General features: G+C 44.8%; 1 protein-coding gene across 1 annotated transcript; it reads left to right on the plus strand.

Annotated features, from left to right (window-relative positions):
- Window positions 1-1,448: 1,448 nt before the first annotated feature.
- On the plus strand, window positions 1,449-26,862 carry PCCB (propionyl-CoA carboxylase subunit beta). The gene is made up of 15 exons (XM_040613547.1): window positions 1,449-1,637; window positions 3,188-3,307; window positions 5,629-5,697; window positions 7,036-7,092; window positions 10,355-10,468; window positions 12,111-12,221; window positions 12,521-12,629; window positions 13,585-13,705; window positions 17,570-17,651; window positions 19,813-19,936; window positions 21,232-21,339; window positions 23,944-24,044; window positions 25,136-25,234; window positions 25,456-25,549; window positions 26,602-26,862. The coding sequence occupies exons 1-15, from the start codon at window positions 1,449-1,451 to the stop codon at window positions 26,721-26,723; spliced, it is 1,620 nt and encodes a 539-aa protein (XP_040469481.1). The 3' UTR covers window positions 26,724-26,862.
- The last annotated feature ends 500 nt before the right edge of the window (window positions 26,863-27,362 follow it).

Below are 27,362 nucleotides of genomic sequence, written 5' to 3' on the forward strand. Positions count from 1 at the left end.
GTGCCTTCTGGTGATGACTAGTTCTGTGGGTGAGGGAAGAGCAGATGCCATCTACCTTGGCTTGGGCAAGGTTTTTCACAGGATCTTTTACAGTGCAGTTGCGTCCACGTTGGGACATCGTGATGAGGAGGGATAGCATGATGGTGAATGGTGAAGGGCTGGAGCACTTGCCCCAGGAGGAGAGGCTGAGGGACTGCCCTTTAGCTTTGCTAGCCTGGAGAAGCCTTTGGGGACACCACTGACAGCTGTTTTCCAGTACTGAAAAGCCTGCCTGTCACCTCAGTAACATCTCTCTATTGAAGTGCGCACTCACAGGACCAGAAGCAGTTGTCCTAAATCGAAATGGGGCAGGTTGCCACTTAATAGAAGGGGTGGGAGGGGAACTAGTTTCCCCATGAGACCAGCTGAGCACTGAAGCAGTGACCGGGAATGCTGTGCCAGTCTGTCCTTGCAGACTTTTAAGATCTGACTAACAAAGCCCTGAGAAACCTGGTATGAATCCAGCATTGACTCTCTTCTGCGTAGAAGACTGGAGTGGAGCCCTGAGAGCCCTTCCAAAATGAGTGGTTGCACAGCAGCTTGTGAATGCTGCACGACCCAAGAATTTCTGTTCCTGGAGAGCCTCCTCCAGACTCACCCTTGTGACACCTGCTGGGCCAAGCTTGTGTCCTCCTTTGTGCTCAGTACGGATGGGTGAGGCAGCATTCACCTAGTGCTATTCCAGCGATTTTCAGCTCGCTCTTACTCCTTGGTGGTCAGCACCCGAGATGAGCTACAAGGGCGACCAAGTATGGTGCAGGTGGGCGGTGGTGTTGGCCTGCTGGTGGGCTGCCTGGGGATGGGTGATGTCAGGTCTCCGTACTGCGGCCACAGGGCAGCCGGGCCCCTCGGCCTGTGCCCGTGCGGGTGGCGTGTGCCCCAACACCCTCGCACATCCCCGTGCCTGGGGCCTTTCACGGCCTTCGTGCCCCTGGAATCGTGCCGTGGCTGCCGCCGGGCTGCCCACTGACACCGGGAGGCAGGGGGCCGCTGCCGGTGTCACAGGGACATTCCGGTGCTCGCAAGGACAAGGCGGGCGGCTCGCCGGGAGCGGCAGGCCCCGTGCGTCACCGGCCCCGCTGCTGGAGCGCACGTTCGCCGGGGTCCCCCCGGGCTGCTCCAAAGCCAGACGGAGGCGGAGGACAGCCGGTGCGTGTCCCGCTGGGCCGGCGCACAGCGCCCTGCGCAAGGGCAAGAGCCATTAACCAGTCGGCCGGAGAAAACCGGCGGCCGGGCGGGGCCCGAGGGGGCGGCAGGGCCCGGCCAGCTGCCGGCCGCTCCCCTGCGCCGCCCGGCGCGGTTCGGGCCGCCCCGGGTCCCGCCGCCCGCGCCCCCGCCCGCCCTGGCTCCGGGCCCGGCCCGCGCGCAGGCGCCGCTCCCGCTCCGGCCGCCGCCGGCGGGCTCGCGACATGGCGGCGGTGCGCGTGCTGCGGCGGGCGGCGGCGGCGGCGCGGCTGCGCGGGGCCGGGCCGGGGCCGGGGCCGCACCGGGCCGCCTCGGGGGCCCGCCCGCCCTCCGTGCCCGAGCGAATCGAGGAGAAGCGCCGCGCCGCGCTGCTGGGCGGCGGGCAGGGCCGCATCGATGCCCAGCACAAGCGGGTGAGGAGCGGGCGGCGGGGGGAAGAGCCTCTTCCCCGCTGCCCCCGCGGCCGGGCCCCGGGCCGCCGCCGCCGCCGGGCTCCTAACGGGGCGGCCGCCGGCCCCGGGCCGGGCGGGAGCGGTGCTGCGGGCGGGGCAGGCGGCCTCCCGCGGCCGCGGGCGGGAAGCGCTGGGGCGGGCGGGCCGGGCCGGCGGCGCGGCTGAGGCGGCGTTGGCAGCCGCCCTGAGGCAGCGCCCGCCGCGCGGCGCGGGGCCGGCGGTAACGCCTCACCGGCTCGGCGGGCAGCCGGCCCGCCCGGCCCCTCACGCTGGCCTGGCCGATGTGAGGTGATCTCGGAGAGCAGCGAGCTAGCAGAGTGGCGGGGGGCAGAGGGAAGGGTGACAGCCGCCGGCTTGTCAGGCCCTTGCCTCTCCCGTTCAGAACCTGGGCGATGCTGAGGGGGTGCCGGTACAGATTTCCTGCTTCTTGTTTCTCGCTGGGATGTCTTCTCAGTGTAACGCAGGGACCTGGTGGTGCCATGATGGCGTGTAGGCATCAGGGTGACCGTGACAGCCCTTCCCGCCAGCGGCCGGCTCGCCCAGCAGCAGTGCCCCCCCCTCCAGGGACAGGCTCACCGCGTTACATTTAGGGCGCTGACATACCAAAACAAGCATTTCTGCGTGTGTGTGGGCCCCAAACATCTTACGGCATTTTAAATGTAAATAGAATCCATGGCTTGCGTTAGGCTTTCCTACGCTTGTTGATTTTCATGAACTTTTTGACCTAGTGGTCTGAAGTTTTGCAGAGAAGCTGACCTGTGTTTTAACGTCATGTTGAGGTAGGGTCACACCGTCCCCTATAAAGAAGACAAGCCAGGTGCCCTGACCTTTGGAGACAGATGCTTACCTGGGTTGGAAATAACATTGGTTTGGCAGGTCAAGAGACAAAGAACTTTGCAGTCAGGTATTACTGCTTGGCATCATCAGTCCTGAGCAAGGGACATGCATATCTGGTCAGTCAGTTATGTTCTTGGCCCTTTCTCTACTTATGCCCATATCAATGTCCCAACAGAAAAAAGGAACAAAAGGATTTTGTCAGAAAATCCCTGCAGGCTGTCGTATTTCCTTTTTCCTCTCATTTGCTGTGGTCAAATATCGAGCATGGTGAATTGAGCCTTGAACTGTGGGTAAGGACTGGTTCAGCTGTGGAAGGGTTCCATGTTTAAGAATAGAACAAAGGCCTTAATAGCAGCATTTAAATGTGTAGGCAAAAATAGCTGTGATGCTATTATATCTTGTTGAAAAGACTCTGAGATTGTTTCCTTTATCTTGTGGTCATGCCGCTCCAGTAGTCAGCTGCCTTTTCAAAGTCTGGCTTGCATTATGCTTGTTTTTAAGGTGGATAATCACAATATAGGCTATTTCCAGCTTTGGGGGCATGCAGTTGCTTAATGTGCCAAATGTGGCAGATCAAGTGAGTCTATGTTTGATTAAACCAGGTCTGTTGGTGGTCAGTAAACAGAGCCAGAACCACCTGATGGCTATATTAATTGTTGCTTGCTCCATTGCAGGGAAAGCTGACAGCAAGGGAACGGATTCTTCTGCTGTTGGACCCTGACAGTTTTGATGAGTATGACATGTTTGTGGAACACAGATGTTCTGACTTTGGGATGGACTCTAGTAAGAATAAGGTAGTTTTATATCGTATAACTCTTGTTTCTTACTCCTCTGCTGATTAGCCAGCCAGCTGGCTGAAAGTAGGCTCTTCTGCTGACATGTAATTTCTTTTACTATTTTCAGCTTTTTATTTGTTTTGCAATTTTCCTTTTACCATTCTCAGTTTCCATGTAACAGCTTACGTGGTTTACTTTTCCATTGTCTAAACTTGATACCTTTTTTTATAAGGTCACCTGCTTGGCTCAGATACCTCCCTGGATATTGTGTTAGATTTGTAATTTAAATAATAGAGGAGGCTGTAGAACGTGGTTGTTACAACTTTGTCAGTCAAGTTAGATATGAAGAACAAATATGGGTAGATACTTCTGCCTCCCTACAGGTAACATTAAGAGTTATAGGATGAATTAACTCAGATCCATACTTATGTCTGCCAAATTACAGTCATAAAATCGTTTAGGGCCTTAAAATCTGATATGTTTGGAAATTCAGGCGTTCATGCTGGTCTGTTAGCGAGTTGCAATCTGCTTGCTTATGCAGTTTTCAGGTACATGGTTATGTATCCTACACCAACATGGTACATGAAGTTCATCACGTAGAGGGAAAATCTGTGGCTCCTCAAAGTCTCTCACCATAACATTGATGCCTGATAAATTACTACAGGGGAAAAGTATTTTGTTGAGATTTAGTACAGAAAGGACCAGCAAACATGCTGGGATGTGTCAGTGGCTAGTGCAGATGGGCCTGTTCAACGTGAATCTCTCTGCAGCAAAAGGCCCTGTTTGCTGCGGAGTATTTTGGTTTGGGGTGTGGTGAGAAGCTGCTCAGCATGCACCACTGCCCCATGCTGCACACAATGACTACAACTTCTGTTCATGTGGTTATTAAACGAGTTCATGAGTTTTCAGTCCTTCAAGTTGCAGGGCTGCATCGTGTGGATGAGGGAGGGATCAGCAGGCTTCCACAGTGAGCAGCTGTGGCGTTGGGAACTGGCAAAGGTGAAGGATTTGTTTTCGTTTTGGTAGCCTGGAGACTGATGGGACTTGGTGCTGGGGAGGATGTCACGTTAGACCTCCCCTCTCAATGAGCATAGGAGCAAACATCTTTTCTTAAGTAAATTTTTTACTCTGTTCCCCAGCAAACTCAGATAACTACTGTGTTGCCTCTCATCACGCTACTCAATGCTGCATCCCACAGTGCTGATAAAAAATTGCTGGTTTTGAAGACAGGAGGAGCAGCAAAGTCCTGAGAGTGATGAGAGAGTTAATTTTTTCCTTGTCCTTCAGAATTCACCTTTCAGTGAGCTGCAGATTGTGTTTGCAGAGTGCAGTTTGACAACAGATGACATAACTGTGCCCCGTGAGCTGGAATACTAGTTTAGCATTGAATTTCTCTTGAGTTTCTCGAACTTTCTGAAGGCAGGGTAAGACTTTTACCCACACCCAGGCCACTCTGCAGGCTGCTTGGGCTTCTAGAAGTCATCTGTGTGAGACAGTGGCTGGAACTACAGGTGTGTTTCCTGAGCTGGTAGCAGTGCCGTCTCTTCAGGCTGAGAAGAGTTCCCGGAGCGGTGTGACCTTGCAAAAACAGATAACCTTGAGCATAAGTAGCCCTTGGAGTGGGCCCCGCCTGTTTTGTTTTTTTTTTTCCTTCATTTTTTCTTTTTTCCTGTTTAATACCAAACCACAAAAAAGCATTTAAGTGCCTGGAATTCCTTTATGACAGCCCAGTAAAGCTCCTTTTCTACTGTTGTCTTGAAAGACTTGTATACGTTTCCCTCACTAAAAAGTGAGACAACATAGATAACCAGATTTTAAGATTCACAGGCTCCGTTTCCTTTTCCAGCTCTTTCTTCGTCCCTTATTTGCAGGGTGAAAAATGGGACAGGTCAAGTTGAAGTATTTCAGGTGACTGTAATTATATTTTTTGACTTCTCCAGGGTTGTTTTCTTTTCTTTAACAATACCTCAAGAAGGGATTGTGTGCTGTGTCCTTTCAAAAACATCAGGTGGTCCTAATAAAAGGTGCATCCTGTTTTTAAGGATGTGATTTGCTTTAACTCCAGATGTGCTGAAATTGGAAGGGAAACTGCAAAATTCACTAATCTTTACACTAATACACAACTACTATGTGATATTACCTCTAAGTTTTCCTTTCTAGGGCTGGGGGGAATCTTTGTGGAGCCCCCACTGGAAATATGAAAGACAGCCTCTCAGAGAATTGGTCTTTGCTTTGACTTAGTTCGCAGTATAAGTTTGTGGCTTTTTTAGTGGACATTTTGCTGCTTTGATTTTTTAAAAATTATTATTTAAAATTAATTTATTCTGTTTTTAATACAGTACCCTGGAGACAGTGTGGTGACTGGCCGTGGACGGATTAATGGGAGACTGGCTTATGTTTTCAGTCAGGTTTGGTTTTGCTTGTTGGTTTTTAAATAGCACAAACTTATCCTTTGACATAAATTCACAATATTTCAGTGTAGTAATGTACCTGTGTACCTTCTACCAATAAGCATAAGATGGATGTAACATCCTGGGGGAGGAAGCAGGGCACCTTCAGATAAGAAGCAAAAAAGCATTTCTAGGAACTTCGCTGGGTGATAGCTGCAGTTGTGACGAGGGTGAGATGAGAAGAGTGAAGAGTGCAGAGGCAGTGGGATCGTTTGGGAAAAAACAAACTGTTATTACTTCGGTGTAATATCATTGCATATTGATACCCTGAGAGACTGGAGGAGTCCTCCCAAAACATTTTTGATAATGAAGTTGTGAATTAATGGGGAAGTCGCTGAGCCCCGTGTGCTTGAAGGAATTGCAAGTGTTGACTCTGTCCCTGCGGCTGGATGTGTGTGGATGAGTTCCTGCGGGTGTGTGGAGACCTGTGTCAGTGGAGGGCTTTGCGGGTCCTGAGAACCATTTCTGGGTTTCAGGCCACAGAATGGGGGCTGTTCGCTGGAGACATCAACTAGAATTGCAGTGAGCAGTATTTATGACAGAGGGCACTTTAGCAGCCTTGAATTGTTTCTCAGGTTCAAACTCTGATTAGTTGAAGGGATTGTGACAGCATATAAATAGATACTTTAATGTTAGAATATACTTTTTATATTAACATTTTTAGAGGAAACACCATGGGTAGAGATTTATCTTGGTTAGTCTTAACACTGTGTAAGAAAGGCTTTCTCTCAGATCACTGGTAACTGCTTCTCTGTTCTGGGCCACAAAGTACCCTTTGTTCAATTTGCTATCATGGCCACAATGACTATTGCTGTCTGATCTTGGAGCGAGTCGTACTCCCTGCCTTTTTTGACTTGGATATATAGTTCTTCCAAGGAAGGACACTGTTATGTGGGCCTGAACATGAGATAGGAGCCGAACACAGACCCTCCTCACAGGTGAAATTTCTCCAGACTACTTCAGTATTGACAATGTCTATAAAAGAGAAGCGTATATTTGTAGAAAGAGAGGCTGTTTCTGTGAAGGAAAAAAAAAACAACAACCCAAATGCAGCATAGTAAGTTTGTGATTTTAACATGGAATCCACTGGCAAATGCATATAAAAGATCGTTTTCCTTGTAAAGGAGGCTTGGATTGGACAGGATTGATCTGCAGGCTGCACTAAGGGAGTCAAGTTGTTTTGGACCAGCATACCAAATATGGGGTGTTGTAGGATTGTGTTATTCACTTGCAACATTTTATGACATTTTACTGAAATGATTCTTTCCCTAATCTGAATTTTTTTTTTCCCTCCAGGATTTTACAGTATTTGGAGGCAGTTTATCTGGAGCTCATGCCCAGAAGATCTGCAAGGTAATATTGCATAGGAGAAAACAAAAGATTGTGAGCGTCCTTTTTTCAGTCTGTTGTGTTAATGACTTTGGAGAATATGATTTGTGATTGACTTTAGTGGACTCTGGTGTATGCCATGGCAACCTGAAAATGCCTGCCTCCTCATGTCAATTAAGAAGTGAAAGCACAGGCGAGCAGAGAGGTACCCTTTGGAAGCTTTTCAAGTATAAGACAGCTTTTCCAAGTAATACACGCTTTGTTGGAATTAAGTTGCCTTTTGTACCGTGCTACCAAAGACAAGAGAGACTTGCAGAGCACAAGTATTTATTAACTAGCCATTGTCTACTGGAGAAATGTGAAATGACTCAGGAGAAACTTTTTCTTGTAAACAGTGCGATGTGGAAGTGTGTAATATTTATAAAAAGCAAATGTAACAAGTGAACAATCTGAAGATAAACAGTTATCAGGCACTTGTGGCTATTTATTCTGATTTGTCTGCTTGTCTCACTGGAAAAGATGGTGTTTGAATCCCAGTTGTGGGGAGCACGAGAACCTTTTCATGTGTGAGTGTTTAGTGGTATGGGCTGGTGAAGATTTCCTGGATCTTGTTGCTGTGGAATCAGAAACAAGGGTTTTGGTGCACAAGGCCTTTTCTCGTGATGGAAATAACTGCTTTTTGGCACAGGCTTCTCAGCAGTGAGGAGGTGTAAAACTAGGAAACACAAAGAATTTGGACTGGACAATAACTACTTGGCCAAGTTATTAAATACCAAGTCTTGGTATCAGGAAAGACTTGATATTGCCCTTCCACATTGGAGCTTTGCTGTGTCTCTCTCTACTGGGGAGGCATGTAATAGTACTGGAATGATGGGATCCTTTCTGCTTGTTTTTTTTGATCTCTGACTTCTAAAGAAGCAGGGAGAGTGCTGATAGCAGAACTAGAAAAAAGCAAAAACCTGTGTCCTTCCTAGTTGATACTGTTCTTGGTTGGCATCAACATCAGTGGTAGGCTCCAGAGTTTGAAGGCTCTGGATGCATCAGTTGCTTTGGGGCTCAGGGTCTGAGGCTGCAGCCTGGGCAGTGGAGAGGTCATAAAAGACTGGCTGGGTGGTGTGGTGTCTCACTTCTCTTAGTTCTTCTTAGGCCACATTCTGGGAAGCAGAAATCTGTTTTAAGAGAGACAGTCTTAGCTTCTGCCAACCTTATCGGTGGCATAAGGAATGTAAAATGTCACGGAACATGGAAGTGAAGGTGCTTTCCTGGAGATCCGCCCCATTGGTGGTAATTGTTTCCCATTTGGGATTTTTTCCTGGAGCTGCAGAGAGGTAGCAGTGTTTGGCGTCTTGCAGCAAAGATCCAAGCTGGGTAGGTCTGGGCTGGTTACTTTTGCAGAAGAGCCTTGTGGTCTTTCAGACCACATGAAATGCTTGTAATGGTTTCTGTGAAGCAGCAGAGACTTAGTGTGGGTCTTTTGGGATTAATGGGTGCCTGCTTGTGGTGGGGAACACTTTAAAGCCTACATACGTGCATCTATGATGTCATGTTTCAAGACAATGTTCCCTGTAAAAACTGGTATGGCAAAAAAATGTTTGGTCTCAAATATATGAACACATTTTCAGTAGTCTGAATGTGCATATCGATGTGTGTTTTAGGAAGAACTTCAGTGTCTGGAAAAGCCTTGAAATAAATAAATAAATAAATAATCCATATGTAAGTCCCTGGAAAGTAGCGAAATGCATCAGTGAACTTTTTTCACTAACCTGTCCCCATAGCATAACAGGGCTTCCAGTAAGAAGCAATAAATATCAACTCAGCTGATTTCTAATAAGGCATTTGCTAATGCCTTGTGTAACGTTCACATAAGTAAACGAGGGCACTCTTGGCTCACAGAGCCCCTGCTTGCAATCCACACCGACGGTTTTTAGATGTGAGATTGCATTTAAATTGTAAAGTCATTCAGTGTGTCTGCCACCACAATATTTCAACTTTTACATGGACATCCAGGCACAAAGCCTGAAGAACCCCTGTTTTATGTGGAATGACTGCAAGTAGGAACAAAGCCGCTCCAGAACAAGACAGTTATCACTGATTCATGTTTGGGCTGGAGCTTTGGTACCGCTAAGATACTATGGATTTGAATATGGTACTATGTTTCTGGGCAATGTAAAATTCAAGGCTGATGCTGCAAGCACTGTGAAAGACAGGACTGAAGTTTAAAAAATCTTAGTAAGTTAAAGATTGTCTGAAATAAGATACAATTTTATGGCAATGATTAAAAAGGGCTAATACCAGGCAGGGAAAAGCAACCTCGAAATTCAAAATGGGGAATAACTGACAATGTGTAGTTTTATAGAAGACTACTTAGAAGCAAAAGCGGATCTTAATGTTAAAGCAGATCTTGACATAATATGCTGGTGCTGTAGTGTTATGAAAACAGCAAACATTTTACTGGGATCCAATAAGCAGGAATATTTTATGTAAGGAATGTAAGGAAATAGTTCCTTCCACTTAAGCCTCTGTTGGAGTATTGCGTATGATCTTGAGGCAAGTAACCAAAATGATCAGAGGTCTAGAAAATAGGATGTAGAAAGAACTGTGACTGAATTGATGGTGCTTACTTTAGAAACGTGAAGGGAAACATGAAGACTGAAAGGAGATTTGAGGTACCTGAATGTTTACGAATGTGGAGGCAAAGCAGTAGTTAATTGCTGTCGCTGACTACTGTATATCAAGAAAGAAGTAACGTTTCTAAATTTCCAGAGGAAAGGTTTTAGTTTAGTCTTCTCAAAGAACTTCTAAGAAGGATAATCAAGCATTAGAATATACTGCTTAGGGAGATTATGCAATCAGCACTGCAATAAACTTCTAAGATCAGATTAGACATATATGAGAGAATGTTTAAGGTGCAGTTGAGACCTTTTATGAACAAAGGTGGCTGGATCCTCTTTGGTCCAAACTGCAGTGTCACTTAGCACAGGGTTTGGATAATGCAGTGCGAGTACAGAGATGCATGGCTAGTGGGGCAGATTAATATTAAAGACCATGAGAGGGATTAACTGTGTATCTTTTGACTCATTCAGACTGGAGGCTAAAACACGATACCTCAGTAAGCACTTAGTGACTGTGATAGTTAATACAAGTGAAGCAGAAGCTGAGTGCTGTGTAGGCAGTTCACATTCTGGCACGTTTGGATTTTTTTCTAGGGAGTGTGCATTTTGGAGTTAGTTGCTTTGGGGTTTTAGCTTAGCTAGGTCAATAATGAGGAGTTTGTATTCATCACTAGGTCATGGATCAAGCTGCCATGGTTGGAGCACCCGTGATTGGGCTGAATGACTCTGGAGGAGCCCGTATCCAGGAGGGAGTGGAGTCCTTGGCAGGCTATGCAGACATATTTTTGGTAAGTAGGCTGCTGGATGACCCGGAAGCTTGGCATCCACAAAGATGGACAAAGTCTTCCTTTACTTAAGTCGGTGCTTGTAAGTAAACTTTTAGGTTATCATCGTCCTATTTCAGCCAGTGTTACCTGGTGGATAAAGCAGCATATATGAGGGCTTGTGAGACCTGGACTGCCTCCTTGGTTCTCTTCTTGGCTTTGGGCAAACTACCATACCACTTAGTTCCATTTACCCATGTGTTAAACATGGGCAATGCTGGGCCTTGTAAAACACGGTGGTCCAACAAAAAGCTTTGTAGGAGCCGCGCTATATAGTGAGATCCTGTCACAAGTATGAAAGAATAGGCAATTTACCTAATTGGAAGAAAATCCCAAACAACTATTTAACTTTCTGATTTACACTGACGTATAGGTTGCCTGTGTGTGGGATGTAATTTTTCTCGAGTGTTTGAGACAGGTGGGCATGCTGTAGTTCAGAGAGTGTTTCGTGAGGTGACTGATGGTTGTGATCCACCACCAGCTGTCCCCGCGTCTCTGAAATACAGACATGTTAGGAATTTCACACAGCAGATTTGTTTTCAATAGGGCTGATAAAAGGTGAAAGAAAGAATTCCACTGCAGAAAGAGGGACTTAAACTAACTCAGACACTATGCACTTGAAGAAAACTTGAGAAACTCAGATCAGAAGGACCAAGTGCCTGTTTTGTCAAGGTGGGGGGAAAAAATGGGGGTTTTGGGTTTTTTTTTTTTGGGTGGGAGGTGAGAAAAAAAAGATGCAAGTCAGATGTTTCTGTTCAAAGAATAGTATGCAGTACAAATGTTACCATTTGGGGATGTCCAGTACTTGACTGAACTGGTGAAAGGTTCACGTTTCTACAGTATTTTTGTGGGTAATGCAAGAACTGTTTCTTCTAGATGTGCTACTGATTGTTTTATTTCACAGGAATGACGTTATTTTATATGCCTAACGAAACACATTGCTTTAAAGTAAGCGCACAGAACATAAACGTGATTGTGCTTTCAGTAGGAATGTGAGCATGTGGGATAACAAGTTAGTTAGAGCTAACAGTCTTTTGGATTAGCGCAATCTGGGATGATACATTGAAGTTACAGAAATTGGTTGTAATCCAGTTGAGCAATGAGCAATGTAAACATTTTTTTTGGACACCATGCCATCCATGTTGGTGGACAGCAGTAATTCACCCTTGTGTAAAACTCAAGCTGATGCAGGAATCTGATTTTAAAAGAATCTTTGACACAATTTGTTAGTAAAGCTTACTGCTGCCTCTGAGCAATAAACGTACCTGTATGTTCAAGTTTCAGCTACGTACACTTCCCGGCACTCCAGGCTCAGTGAAGTTTTTGCCCCTGCAGCATCTGTTGAGGTCATGCATTCCCGCTTCCTTTGCCATCATTGCGTGGTATATGAAACCAAATGCATGGGAACAGAAAGAAGCAAAACGGAAGCAACAAAATTATTTTGGTTCTATTTGCTTCAAGACATTCTCACCAGATACTTATTTATCTCCCAGTAAATAAAATAAGCTGTCCTCTCCTGTTTGTGATTGCCTGCACAGATTCTGCAAGAATTCAGACTGAAAGATGCACTTTTTTTTGGTAAAACGAGACGTCTTTTCTATTGCAGAGAAATGTTCTGTGTTCTGGGGTAGTTCCACAGATCTCCCTCATTATGGGTCCTTGTGCTGGTGGAGCTGTGTATTCGCCTGCTTTGACCGATTTCACATTCATGGTGAAGGTGAGGGTGCAAACTGACCCTGCATGAAGGATGTTTTTTTCAGGTGGATTAAACTGATTTTATCATGAAAAATCAAGAAAAACTTCCCCAGTAACTTGTGGATAATTGTATTTTTGATGCAATTGCATTTTTGAGGGATTTTTAATTTAATACGTTAAGGAATTTTAAGAAATTTTCCCCTATGTTCTACTGTATTCTTATTTTGGGGAAAGTGTCTAGAGGCTGTGACTTCCCCTTAGGAGCTTTTGCAGCTTGGTTGTAGCATTTACTGTGTGGTTTTGCTTTTTTCCCTCCCCCAGGATACATCCTATCTATTCATCACTGGCCCGGACGTAGTTAAGTCTGTTACCAATGAAGATGTCACCCAAGAGCAGCTCGGGGGTGCAAAGACACACACTACTGTATCCGGTGAGAGCTGGGTAGTTCACTTAACATACTAATTGTTCTTTAAAGTAAATGACATAGTTGTTCTGGCTAAACAGCTGATTGTCTAATGCAGTTTTGTACTCAAGCGTCACTTCAGTCGAAGTGATAAAACTACTTAAGCAGATGATTTTACCCTGTGTAGGGGCTCTCTTGCCGGTCCTTTTTAGTAATGGAAAACAAAATAGGGGAAATGGGAGTGTGGCAGAGTTCTGGGATTTGGAAGAGAAAGTAGCAAATCCACAAAAGGTTCTAGAAGTGGGAAGATTGACAGAGGGCAGGGCTTAGCAAAGCAGGCTTGGGGTGGTGTGGGTTTTTTTGTTTGTTGTCCAGACATTTACGTGGGTTGAAATATTCGTTAACAACCCCTTGTTTGCTTACTAACATGATTGACTGAACTTCTTAACTATAAACCGAGTGACAATGTGAGATGAAGCGCTGTTGTGGGTTCCCCCCCACACCCCATCTGGGAAAACTTGGTGACTCATGAATCTTCTTGAGGCTTGAAATGACTGTGGGATCTCAAATGGTATGTGAACGGAACTGGTGACGAACCAAAACCACAACTAGAGACACTGCTCAGCACCAGCCTTTATAAAAGAACTTGTAGTCCAAAGCTTGAGTGGGGCACAGTAACCTCGATTGAATTGCAGAAGATTGGGATCCAGCTCTAGGTCTGTGATAGCTGATAAACCCCTTTATGTTATTTTAAATATGAGATCAATAATCCAGACCTGTTAAGGAGGAAGTCTGATACAGCCATACATTTTCTAGATGTTTTTAGCTGGTCAGATTTGGTGGCTTAAAACTCCTGATGGTTAATAGCTCAGGTTTAAAAACTCTTGCTGTTACTTCTCTGTATCTTTATGGGTACGTACTTGAAAATGAAAAGTTGCAAAATTAAAATAATTTCAATAACTGCTTAACTGTTTCTTTCCAGGAGTTGCACACAGAGCCTTTGAGAATGATATAGATGCTTTACTTAACCTCCGAGAGTTCTTTAATTATTTACCTCTTAGCAACCGTGATCCAGCACCAGTCTGTGAATGCCATGATCCCAGGTAAGAGGAGACTGGCTGTGATCTGTGGTCTCTGACCACCAAATTTCGTGGCTTCTCTGACTCAAGGAGCATGAGAGAGAAGTGTTTTGTGCCTGGGATCTTGGCTGGTAATTCTGCATTGTGGTTTGTAAATATGCAGAGTGTTTCAACATGCATGTGTACATACATACATACGTGCTCACTGTTAGATCTCAGGTTTTTTATTTTCTGAAAGAAAAGTTACGCAGGCTGTGTAGAGAATATGGGGAGAAGTAATCTCTGTACAGATGGGCTGTTGCAGTCTCTTGAGACAAGTGAGGCAGAATAGCACAGTGAACATGAGTGGGGAGAACTTGCCCTTCTTTGTCAGTTACGTCTCTGTTGGGTAAGTTCTGTGTGCTAAGGGTAGAGGTGGGGCAGCACCAAGGAAGCCAAGGAGGCAGAAAGCTGCATGGCTTGGCACTTGTCTCTCAGGCGCGCCGTGTAGCTGGCAGCATGACAAGGGAAGGGCTCACTCACCTCAGGAGGGGAAAACCAGCAACTGTCTGGACTTTGATCAGAGAATTTTTCCAAGAGCTTCGAGGGACAGCCAGAGTGCCAGCACGGGACGGTTTGAGTAGACAGCCGTGCTAGTAGTGTTAAAGACAGAGAATGTCAAGGGAGTGGAAGCATTTTGACCTGAGATCCTGCTGCAGCCCCAGCTCAGCCCTTTCTGTAGGGGTTGTCGCCCTCTCCTGTATGGGAGCAGCCTGAATGTGTTCCTTTCGGTTCTGTAGATGTGCGTGATGTGTGTCTCATGGTTCTTACACACATGAAGATTTTACCATGGGGAGGTTATCTCTTCACGCTTCACTGTGCTTTGCAATGTCTTTGAAACAATTTGTGTGAGGAGGTTTATTTGGATGGATTTCACAAATCACTGCTCTGGTACCTGAAATACATTGTTTACGATTAGAGAAATAAATTTGCTAGCTGCTTTTAGAGAATGGTCAGACAGGTCAGTTAGTTGCTGGTCCTAAATCTTTCCAAGATGTTGGTCTTTAGGAGTTTATTAAATAAACTGGAAGACTTCTGGTTTGATAGTGATAAACCAAAGCAAAGCTCTTGCATTATTTGCTAAATTTTCTGGATTATCTTTGAAGTTACCATGTTCTTTCTAAGCATTCAAAAATTGTACTGGGATAATCACCCTCTATAGACTTGATAGGGGTGTTTTAATGTCATTATAGAGGCAACATTTTTTTTTTAATCAATGTATTTTATCATAGCTTATTTTCTTGTGAGAAGCTGTCAGTTACGTTGTAGCTACTTTATATAAGAAATTAGTTCTTTATCTTTTTAAGGGAGATAATCTTTTACGTGGCACCAGATACATTATTAGAGGATCGCGGTATAATAAATGCACTAATTGTACTAATAACTTCAATTTAGTAGTCTTTATACACGTGAAGACTGATTATTTGTTAAATTTGCCTGTTTTTATAGCAGTGTCTCCAGTATTCCTCCCATTTGTGGTCTTAACGCTTACATTGGTATTATTTCACCTGGACATATTGACACCTAATACTCCTTTTGCTTTGGATTGATGTGGTTGATCCTTACCGCTGCTCCAGTCAAAGCCCATTCCTCTAATTTTGTTCTTACTCATTTTCACACCACCAAAATTTGCCACGAATAATGCAAATTAAATAGAATATACTTTTGTATTCACTGTTAAGTCCAGAATTTGGTGGGGTGGTTTTGTTTTGTTTGTTTTCTCTGGGTAGGTGGGTTCTTTGTGGTGTTGAAAAATGTCAGTCTTGGTTGCTGAAACTTCTGTCGGTTTGAGTTTTGTGTCAGTGACCTGCGTTCTGGAGTTAGAAGGTTCCTTATAGTTCCAAGTTGTCTGATGGTGACTATGTCCCCTGCCTTTGACGGGCGTCTCGTTCATTGCATTTGGTATAGTGTATGGTGTGATTTCACCTTTGTGTTTACCTTTATAGTCTTTGCCTATAAACAAATTCTGTTTCCTCGAAAGCCTTAAGTGTTTGTACAAGTTCCTGGAGGAGGTTGTTATCAATTGTTGGTAACAGACTACAGTTTCACTTCTGTATTGAACAAAAACCAGCATCGATCTGGGTGAGAGTGTCTCAAACTGTGGCAAGCTTCAGATGTCACTGCTTTGATGATGAGCAGCAGTTCCTTCCTGAAAAGTGGGATCTGTAAGAAACACAGTTCTCAGCCTCTTAAGTCCAGTGACTTGACTGGCAAGCTCCGGTGTCCTTTATCTGTGATGATTTGAAGGAGATTTTCCAACCTGTGGTATCCTGTGTAATGTCTTCGTTTGGATGATGGTTATTTATTTTAATGCTGTTGTAATTTCCCTCAGTACTGTACAGCACAGAATTTATGCAAGCAGTAATTTCGTTTTTCCACTTCCCCTGTCCTTTGGAGTACCACAGGCAATGGCCAGAACTTAATAGCACATTCACATTTACTTTATGGACAAGAAAAAGTTTTAGAATCTTCTGTAGCTTGGGGTTTTAGTATACTAAAACTGGTTGCTTTTATCAGATTAAGGTTTCATTTTATCATTTTATGAAAATATTTACATGCGATACTCTTAATCACGTGGAAAAAATACTTGGAGGTGTTGCTGTTAGTTTTATTCTATTAATAGATGTATCTCTTACCCTCTCGGCAGGGAGTTGTGCCTCTCTGGTCCTGTGTATGTGAGGGAGCACAGAGACAGCTGTGGGGCTTGCATTATTAGTTTTTGTCTTGATTTTGACGAACTGCAGATCACTTTTGGTTTTAAATTGGGTGTCTAGAACCTTGTGCTGTCTTGTTTTAAGTGCACTAAATCACGGCATTGTTAAAATAGTAATTCAGTAACAACTCCACAGAAACACCATTCATAACAAATACAGATCATTTTTTTTATGGAATAGCACAATTGTAAACTCACTGAATTCTTCTCAGTGTTGACTGCCAAAAATTGACACACACACACACACACACGGGGACTGAATTAATCCAAAGGCCCAGTGCATGGCTAACACTCGTAGGTCCTTAATGAAACTAATATGATTAAAGACGGAGGTAACTGGTAGTGTCAGCTGCTAACAGGGAGGCAGCATTTCTGTTAAAAGTAAAGCGCCACACGAATGCGTCACTGTTAAGCAGAGTAACAATAAAGACGCTTCAAACACAGCCGTTAAACTGAAGGAGCGAGAGAGATCTGCTTCCCCACCCATGAGTCTCTGCTTGTTGGGTGACAGGGGAACTAACTATGGAGAGTTTTCCTATGGCCAAGTGTGTTCAAATTCACAGATGCAGAACGTGGGCAAGGAAGGGATCAGAGCTGTAAATGTGCAGCTCCTCAGCTTTGTCTGCACGGTCCATCAGGTATGTGACAGGAAACTTTGCTGTTGGGAGAAACTGTGTTGCCCGTCCAGCTGTGAGGACTGGAGCCGCCGGCCAAGCAGGCTCTTTGCTTTTGCTGCCTTGATGCTTGTTCTACCCAGTCCTTCAGCCACGGCTGAGCTGTGCCCCCGTGGCCTCAGCACCCTGCGCAGCATGCTCTCTCACCTCCCCCACTATCCCCTGTGCCTGATGTTGGGCTCTTTCAGTCAAAGAGGAGAAAATGTATTTCCAGGAGATGGTTTCCTAAGCACAGGTGCCTGTAGAGGAGGTGTCTCCTTCAGGACAAGATCAGTTGGGCTTTAGTCTTCCTGCTGCGCAGGGCTCAGTGCCTGAGGCACAACTGGCTGAGACGAAAAGGACTGTTCCTTCTCCCTGTATTTGAGAAGCATTTCCATGAAGTGTCTGAGAGGTGCAACTCTTTTTTTTTTGGTCTTGGTGTTCATCTGATCAGTAACTATTGTTCATACTTATTTTCTGCAGTGACCGTTTGGTTCCTGAGCTGGACACAGTTGTCCCAACTGAATCTACTAAAGCCTACGATATGCTGGACATCATACACTCTGTAAGTCTGCTAGTGTGAGCGTTGTTGCAATTAATGTGGATATATTATATTCTGTGTCTAAGTAATTGAAAGAAACCAATAGAATGGCACCAAAGGTAAGTTTTTTTCAGTCTTCACAAGTTACTGTTTTTACCTGTGTAGTAGCTGTGAATGAAGGGGCCACAAAAACTGCAGAAAAAAAGATTTTAGCAGATGAAAGGAATTCTAAGATTTGTTTTCAGGATGCATCTTCATATACTGCATGTGTAACTACAGCTGGAAGATGCTGTCTGTCAGTTTTCTCACTGGGGTTGAAATCCTCTCCTGCCTTGAGTTCTCTCACTTGCCCCCCGACCCACACCTTGTTATTACTGTCTTCAATTTGGTCACTTTTTTATAAGAGGTAATAAACTACATAGGCTGCATCCAAAGGTTTACCCTTCTCTGTTTATTCTAAGAGACAATAACATACACAGACAGTACAGGAGGTTTTTGTTTGGTTTTTTTTTTTTTTTTTTAATCACAAGTCAAGGACTCAGAAGCTTGGAAAGTCCGATGTTAGAAGTTTCATTGAGGCAGATCTCCTGGCAGGGCAGCAGGGAAGGAAACATCTTACTATTTAAAAAAAAAAGAACCTGATAGCCAGTATTGCAATTTATAAATGATGGAGGTTTTATTAAAGCAGCCTAGGCAATGCTGGTAATCCTCTTGCCTAACATTGAGTGCTTCACTTTTCCAGTTTTAACAACTGAATACATTATAAATGCTTGGGCAGAGAACATGGCTGTAAAAGAAGTTTTATCACATGAAACTGCTACAGCCCCCTGTAGAGCAGCCTGAGAGTCTGAATTTTGAGTATTAAAATTTCCAGCTGCTGCTTCTATCACAGGGATGTGGAATGGCAGACGACCTGGGGTTCTTAGGTGGATGCCGAAGCCAGGAGTAACTCCATTTCACAGCGGGCAGCACATGTGTGGGGGGAGTTCAGCCGTGTTTGTAGGACCTTTACAAACTTCTCCCTTCTGCTGTTATATTTGACTGTCTATCCCCACACGCTCATTCAGCTAACACGTTGCGCTTTGCAGCTGGCTGCATTTAGACTAACTTTAGTGGAGAAAGCAAGCTCAGGCTGTTTTCATTCTCTGGATTCTTCCATTCTGAATTTCAGCACTACCTGTTCTAAAAGCTGGCATTTTAAAAAAAATCTGAACTAGGAAAAAACTCCTGAAGTCTCACAGACTTAGAGAAGCATGAAGGAAGGAAATAAAACTACTTTAATAATAAATTTTTCACAATTTCTCATTGTGACACAGTCCCAGAAATGGCTGGCAAATTGCAGTCTGTATAGGCTAAGTTCTCATAAAGGGCTGAAAACACGGAATTCTAGTAGGAAACACTAGGCAGCCATGTATAGGTGTCGCTACTGCTCCATGTGTAATTATGATCTCTTTTGAACATGTGAATTTTGATACCGCTTTATACACCAGCGGATGTCACTTTGCAGAACACATGCTGGAACTTCAACCCCAGGGAGAAGTGCAGCTACCGAGGAGTTGTGGTTCCAGACAGACATGTTTGACATAGTGCGTGCATTCCTCTGCTGCAGATAAAAGTTTCTCCGTTCTCTACTGTGTGCACTGCTGGTGGCCGGGGGAGATGGACACAGCAGAGCCAGCTCTCCTGGCCTCGGTTAATGAAGTGCTCTGAACGTGCAAAGAGAAAGAGTATTTATTAAACGTGTCTTGGAGAGTTTCTGAGCTCTGTGGAGTACTATTTGCTTTTTATCACTGGAAATTGTTCTTTAAAAATGTAGTCTGCCAATAATTAAGTTGCGAGAAGGGAGTTCTTAACATCTGATTTGAAGTTTTAATGTTACAAGCTAGGAAAAAAGGCTCACTATGGAGGAATAAATATGTCATAAAGATGTTCTCTGATAGATTGCCTAAGTGGCAGTTTTGATAATAAGTGCAGCACTAGTTAATACCTGGCATGAAGGCTGCAAAGAAGATGGAATGGTCTCTTTCCTGGTTTTTTTTTTTTGTGGTTTTTTTTTTTGTTTAAATTGCGAAATGTTTTAAAAGTTCTGATACTAACACAACTGATGGTGTGTTTGCCTGTGTATATAAATACACATATGTATGTCTGTCCTCATATGGGCTCTGCCCAACTCTCACCCTTGCAGATTGCTGATGAGAGGGAATTCTTCGAGATCATGCCTTCCTATGCCAGAAACATTGTTGTTGGATTTGCCAGGATGAATGGCCGAACTGTCGGGATAGTGGGCAACCAACCCAAAGTAGCATCAGGTTAGAGTTGGCTGTACGAGTCCAGTGTGAAACTTTTCAACACTGTCTCCTCTCTGTTACATCTGGTTTTTGCATGCTGTGTAAGGCTGTGAGGCTGTTTTTGTTTTGCACGGTCCCTCCGCTCATTTGCGCTGGTTTTTCTACTGCTTCCTTTGTCTTGAATCTCATTGTAATGCAGCTGAGTTGTGAAACTGAAAAACAGTTTGTTTCTTTAGTGGATCAGCAAGGTGGTCTTGCTCGCAGGGAGATCAATGACCACTGTATCCAGCACAAGCAGAGCGGTAGGCGCACGTGAGTGGGGTGGGTGGAAGACCACCACTTAGTTGGCAGCAGCCTGTGATTAACTGGATTAAGCATAATACAGGAACTGCAGACTTACTTCCACAGCATTCAAATGCCTAAAACTCTTCCGTAAGGTGAGGTTTTTGTCAGTTTGCTATAGCTAGAGCAGTGCAGAGCTTCCAGACATACACAAGTGGGGCTCTTGAACTCAGAGCATTTGGGTGTGGAGGTACAACATGTAGCTACAGCCAAGATCACCTTTTTGAACTGTCGAGGGATTTTGCTTTCTCTCCTTACCTAGGTAATTTCTGAAGTGACTTTCACTGATCAGAACTTTCTGGTTTGCTCCTTGTTTTTAGTATTTGTGCCTTTTTGTTTGGGAAAAACAGATGACCCAGTATGATGTTTTATTCTTTTGTAATCTTTACAAGATATGGCTATCAAGCTATTAGCAGGCTTTAATATTACTTTAGTCTTCTAATATTCTTAATTTTAACATTCCACAGATGCTTTTATACAAAATGCGTTTCAGTTTAATATAATAACACAATTCTAAATGGCACTAAACCAGAAGAGAAATACTTTGCAGCATGTTTACCAGAAATGCTTATATTTCTGATAGTGGGCCATTTAATGGATTTTTTTTGAGGTTTTTTGGTTTTTAATGGAGAACTCGATATTTTTCAGATCAGTCATATTGAAAGGCTATAAATGAAGAGAAAATTACAGAAAAATATATTAAATTACAAGAATATATTTAAACTTGTGGGGATAGAAAGTCTCTACAAACAGCGCTCAGAAAAACGAGTGCCTGTTGAATGTAGCTTGTACTCTAATCTTGGTTCTAAACCAGCAAAACTTCATGGCACATTACTCCATATTACTGGCAGATAAGTGCTTGTTTTGTTTTAAGAAGACAATACAGCCAAAATGGAGTGTGATTTTGAGTTGCCTTGAATTACTGCCATTAGCAGACCACAAAAATTGTAAACACTTTGTTTTCTTAATTTTAGGGTGCTTAGACATAAATTCTTCCGTGAAAGGAGCCCGCTTTGTTCGTTTCTGTGATGCTTTCAACATACCACTGATTACTTTTGTGGACGTTCCTGGGTTTTTGCCAGGTATGCCTTGCCATTACTTTTCAGCTCCTTGCAGGGTGGCGTTGGTGTTAAAGACCCATCTTAAAAATCTGTGAGAAGACCTTTACTGTAGTAGATTTTAAACAAGCCAGATTTTTAAATCCTGCTTTTTTGGGACAGAAACTCTGAGTGGTCATCACAAAAGGATATTGAAATATGCAAGAAACTGCAGGAAAAAGAAATAAGTGCCTCACTGTGCCACCAATAATGCTATTAGTGTGTTGTGAGGTCACAGAACTTCACTGGGCTTGCTTGAGGAGAGGGCCAAAGCAGCAGCAGTTGAGGGCACGGTGAAGATGTGTTCTAGCCAGACCTGCTCGGCCCCAGAGTTACTGAACCAACAGGCCTGCATTGCTATCCAGGCTTCGCTGCAGCAACAGAAACTGTCTGACCTTAATTAACTGCTGTACTTAATGCCCAAATGTGTAAATGAGGAAGCTATAGGGGGGAAAAAAGAATGTCTTTGGTTGCCATTGATTCAGTTATACACACCCCTGCTCTCTGCATCTTTGAAAGTCTAGGTTCTGCCATGCTCCAAGGCATTTTTCAGATAAAGATGTCCATGATTTAGAAGCTTTAGGTAAATCGGTAAGGAAAGGCCCGAGATTAGACATTTTCACAGCACAGGCCATTGTAAGCAGTCAACGTTAAAATGACCTATTAGAAAACAGATTGTGAGAGGAATAGAAATGTTACACCAATAAACATCCTGAGTCTTTCATACAGTTGAATATAAGGTTATATATATGGTTGTATATATAAGGTTCATAAAACAATATACTGTTGTATCAACCAAGGTTTCCCTCGAGGCCTGTACAGCTGTCAAAGCATTAAAACGTCACTGTCACCATTCCCATTCTTACTTCAATACAATGTAATCGTGTTTTAACAGAACCTTCCTCTTCCCTCTTGCCCTCTCTCCTTTCTCTCCTGCTGTAGGATGCACCCTCCTTGCCTGATGGGGCTCAGGCCACTCCAGCGGCCACTGTAGGAATCTAGATATGGACAGTTGCTCAGAATCCAAGAACAAAGCTACTTCCATGTGGCCAATTAAAAGTAGTCACAGTAATGCACAACAGAATGTTGGTTTGCAAGTAGGTGAATGGAAGATAAGTAAAAGCAGAGAAATCTAGGGAGACCTGAGGCTCGAGAGTGATCCTGAACTGTTGTATTTTAAGGAGTTTTGGCAAGATCAGTACATGAACATTAGAAATTTCAGCTTGAGTAACTTGAGGGTGGCGATCGCTACAACTCCTGTGCAGTGCAGAAAAAGAAAGAATCTGTCACATGGGCCCGCACAGATGTACCAAACATCTCACAGTGTTAGTGACCCAAACGCATCTTTAGCATGGGTTTGGGACTGAATCTATGGCTAGAAAAGAGTTTGTGTTAATTGGCCGTGGGTGACAGTGTGAATAGTTCAAATAATACTTGAATGATCTGATCTTACGCTTGAAACATTTCAAGTGCTTGGCTACCTTGTTCTAAGTGTGCATTGAAACTGAGGCTGTGACTAGATGACGGGGTCTGTGTGCTCCCCAGCTCGGGGTCTCGGTTGAGCGTCCCAGCTGTGTTCAGACTGCTTCTGGGATAAGACAACACAGCTGTTCTGATTTCTGCTGCTGGAAAGGTTCTGTGGCCTTGACAAGTCCCACTGGCTGGAGGGAAATACATAAGCGAAAAGTGAAACGGCAGCTGAGAAGAGACATTTGTAAGTAAAGGTATAAATTACTAGACACTCAGATTATGCTTGGGGAGAAGCATTAAAGTTGAGCCACCAAACAAGACTACCAAATAAACCTCACAAAAGAATTTTTACTTCAAATCTTACATTAAAAAAAATGAAGTCATCCATTAAAAAGATCCCAAAGTACTCTAAGAGGTTATCTCAGGTGCTGAAAGCAAAAGTCAGTAGGTGGATAAACTTCTAGAAAACAACTGTAGAGTTCTGCCCAGTGGTCTGATGGTCAGAAATCCTAGAAATAAAGTTGCTGCTGCTGCGTGAAGCCAGCTAGGCCTGTGGGTGGGGTGGAACGGTGCTGAACGCCCTGTGACAGGGACGGCTTATGTTCCTGTTCGCTGCTATGAGCATGCTCCAAAAGCACCTGCTGTGAGAACTCCTGTAGAGGAATTCATGCTCGGTCTTTTAAGGTCCATCATCTTGGACTTGCTTGAAGGAAGGCTAGGACAGGTCTGTGGTGTAGCAGCTAAGCTGCTTTTCCATATGGTCTGGAAAAAAAGGTGTTTGGAAGAGCGGGTTTCTGGGGAAGTGAATCTAGGTTGTGTTTTTCACTGCAAGTCAGATCTGGAGTCTTGAAAACGATGTAACTGTTTTGTTCCTAGGAAGGTACCATCTGGTGAGTGTTCTGGTTGTGTGACCTTAAATGCAAACATCGGCTGCTTTTGGTGAGAGGTTTTTCACAGAGTGGCTCGGTGTTGTATGGAGGACATTGCCTGGTATTACCCTCTCCTGGACGTTAACATAGCGCTGGTGGTGGTGAAGTTTGCTGCCGGTAACGGATGATGACAATTGCTGAAGTGGTTTTGTGAATTCCCTGGAGTGAAAAAAAAATCTGTCATTTGTAGGTACAGCTCAGGAGTATGGTGGAATCATACGTCATGGTGCAAAGCTACTGTTTGCCTTTGCAGAAGCAACTGTGCCTAAAATTACTGTCATCACCAGAAAGGTAAGCTGGCACGATTCCATGGTGTTCTTTTAGAGTTCCTGTCTTCAGTAGTAGCAATTTTAGTTATGCAAAGCTTTGTCCATCTGTCCCACTTGTGCTTTCTGTCGTTGTCACGTCTCCATTTGTCCCATCTGGTAACACCTCGTCGTCAGGTTACAAGAGGCCGTGTCTTCTATTCTCAGACTATTACCTCAGTTCCTTCATTCCTTTTGTCTCTGCGCTCCTCTGAAATCGCATGTTTCTGCTCTCTGCTTTCTCCTTGGAATGCCTTCAGTCAAGTATTTGTCCTCTGTCCCCCAGCGTGTCTTGCTGAGGTCCATGCCATCTGTTTGCACACATCAGAGCTTCCGTCTCAATTCTTGCCACTTCAGTCTCCTTTTCCCGAACCAGTGCTGACTGTATTGTTCTGCTGCTGCGTCTGCAGGCTTAACGCTCACGTGGTTTCTCTTCTTCCATATGCTTTTGCTATAGTCTACTTTTTTTCCTTGCTAGTTTGCCCCTCTTGCTTGTTTTTCTGATAAGTTTTCAACTTATCACAGCAAAAAGAAAACTTTCCTTCTTCCCAACCCTATACTTCTGAGTATTGCCATCCTTTGGTGCCCAGGGCTTTCAGCCTTGCTTAGTTTTCAGTAATGCCTTGAAACGGACTGTGCTGCAGCTGGCTCTGCAGTGTCTGTTCATCACGGCTGTCTGGACCACTTCCAGTACCAGAGTGGAGCACTGCAGCGGCCAAGTGCTGCATTCCCTGGCCAGGGAAGCCCAGAAGCATGCTGGCTGGTTTGTTTGCGTGCATGTGCAGGGCGCAGGTTGAGGCCTCTGCTGTTCGAGCTACGCACTCATTCCTCTCCAACTGCCATCAACAAGGGTCTTGGTTACCAACAGCCCCCGTCCTTGCTCTTCTGTGCTTCTAGCTGAAGAGACACCTAGTCTTGGGAGATTGTTGTAGCAGAGTGGAGACACTCGTGGTCTCTTTCAGGTACAATTTAGCCCCACTCACATGTCTTTGGAATAGTAAAAGCTGCGAGAGGAATGTAGGCTCTTGGTGCTGCGAGGGCACTTCACAGTAATTAATCCCTTGGGTTTTGTTCCAGGCCTACGGGGGAGCCTACGATGTGATGAGTTCAAAGCATTTAAGAGGAGATGCAAATTATGCCTGGCCTACTGCGGAGGTGGCAGTGATGGGAGCAAAGGTAAATGCAGGCTGACTCAGGCTGGTGCGCAGCAGCCATCAGTGCCGTCGCAGTGCCACGGAGGTGGCCTGGCACCATAAAGACAACTGGCATTTTCTGTGAAGCAGCGTACTGGCGCGCCCGTCTGTACGCAGTGGTGGGGGCAGGGGCTGGTGGGGCAGACTGCTTTCCTGTGTACCACCTGAGTGACTGTCACTGACCTGTAGGCTTGGTCTTCGCAGGGTGCCGTCCAGATCATTTTCAGAGGCAAAGAGGCAGATGCAGAGGCCGAGTATGTGGATAAGTTTGCAAACCCTTTTCCTGCCGCCATGAGAGGTACAGTTAATCTCACACACTGGGTCCCCTGTGCCATTGCACATAGATACGTTTGTAGCTATTGAGTAAACTTCTTCCGAACAAGTAAGTTATTTAGGCGAGACATTTGTACCAGAATCAGAAAGGCAATGCTTAACCATAGCTTGTGCATGTGACAGAAAAACACATCTAGACACAAACCACATCTTCGGCTGGAAGGAGACTGGTGAAAGGCAGGGTCTGCGCTGAAAAGGCCATTTTTAATTTTGTACATACTGGAAAGCATCTCAAAACTCGACCTTTCCCTTAAAAGTACAGGTGCTTTGACAATCTATTTGACAGTCCAGGATGCAGCCCAGTGGCCATTAGAGAGGGACAGAGGCTAGTTCAGTTCAGTGATGTTACCCAGGGCTCTTCTGAGTAAATTTCCCCACTGTTTTTACTTCTGAATTTTACTTCTAGCTTTGAAGCATTGGCTGCGCTCTATAAGGCAGTTCTGTAGACTCTGGGGTCGGCTCTCTCCATTCCCAGTTATGCTGGCTTACTCTGTTGATTGGTTTTGTACTTCATTTAAGTCCTGTTAATAGTGCCACAGAGCCAGGAAGATGTAGCCAAGCTGTTTTCCACCACAGCCACTCGGTACAGTATTGCCCCCTCTGTCTGTTACCGCTGTTTGAGCCGGGGTAGAGACTCCTGCACGTGCAAAGTCAAGGGATGTCACGGCTGAACCTTTAAATCAGAGTAATAGTAGTAGATGGAGGGAGGTGGTATGTCAAAAACTTTGCAGTAACAGGTGTGGTACGCGGTGAGTAAAGCTCCTCCTGAAGAGTTTTTGGCTTGCTAACTTTTGCACAAATTGAAAAAGCAGATGTTTCTAATTAAAAAACTATTGACACAGCAATATTTTCTTTTCAAGGTATTTTAAATTTTCTTAAGTTAATTTGTAATTTGTGAACTGTTTATGCCAAGTAGTGTTTTGATTTGCTAATTTACGTTACAACCTAGACGTAGAAGGCTGAGAGGCAAACTCTTCATGGCTTCTCAGGGTTGGTTTTTTTTTTTGTTTTTTACAGGGTTTGTCGATGATATCATCCAACCTTCGACCACCCGCCTGCGCATCTGCCATGACCTGGATGTGCTGGCCAGTAAAACACAGAGCAGTCCCTGGAAGAAACATGCTAATATCCCGCTGTGAGTGTGCGGAGGGGCTTGGCCATGCTGGAGGACGTGGCACAAATACACTCTGTTTTAAGTGCAGGCCTACTCTGCAATGGGAATATTTCTTTTCATTTTGCTAGTGACCATCAATAAATTCTAGTACATATCTCATTTAATTTGGGGTCTTACCGGTTTATCTCTTTAAGCCCTTTTTGGTGGGTTAATAATCAACACAGTGTGCAGTGGCTGCTGCGGGTGAGCTGTTAGCAATGACACAAGGTCACGTGCTCCTTCATTCCACCAGCCCCAGAGGTGTTCACAGGCAGAGCTGCTGTGACCTCTCACTGCTGAGAAGCCAGACCCCTGGGGGTTCGGGCCCAGCCTGGGGCCCACCTTTGGCGTCTGACTCCACTTCCTGCACCACAGACTTACAAAGGGAAAAATCCCGAGCTTGGATTTCAGGGCACGGGGATCCAGGCTTTGCTGATCCCAGACTAACCTGCTCCGCTACTGTCCCGAGCTGCACCTCCTATGTGCTGGCTGCAGCAGCGCTGGGTCTCGGGCTGGGATCGGTGACCTCCAGGCTGCACGCACAGGCGTCCAGAGAAGATGGAGCCAGCCTTCTCTCGAAGGACGGGAGACAATGTACCCAAACTGGAACAAGGGCAGTTCTGGG

Source organism: Falco naumanni, chromosome 13 (assembly GCF_017639655.2).
Source record: "Falco naumanni isolate bFalNau1 chromosome 13, bFalNau1.pat, whole genome shotgun sequence".
In the NCBI taxonomy this organism is placed as follows: Eukaryota; Metazoa; Chordata; class Aves; order Falconiformes; family Falconidae; genus Falco; species Falco naumanni.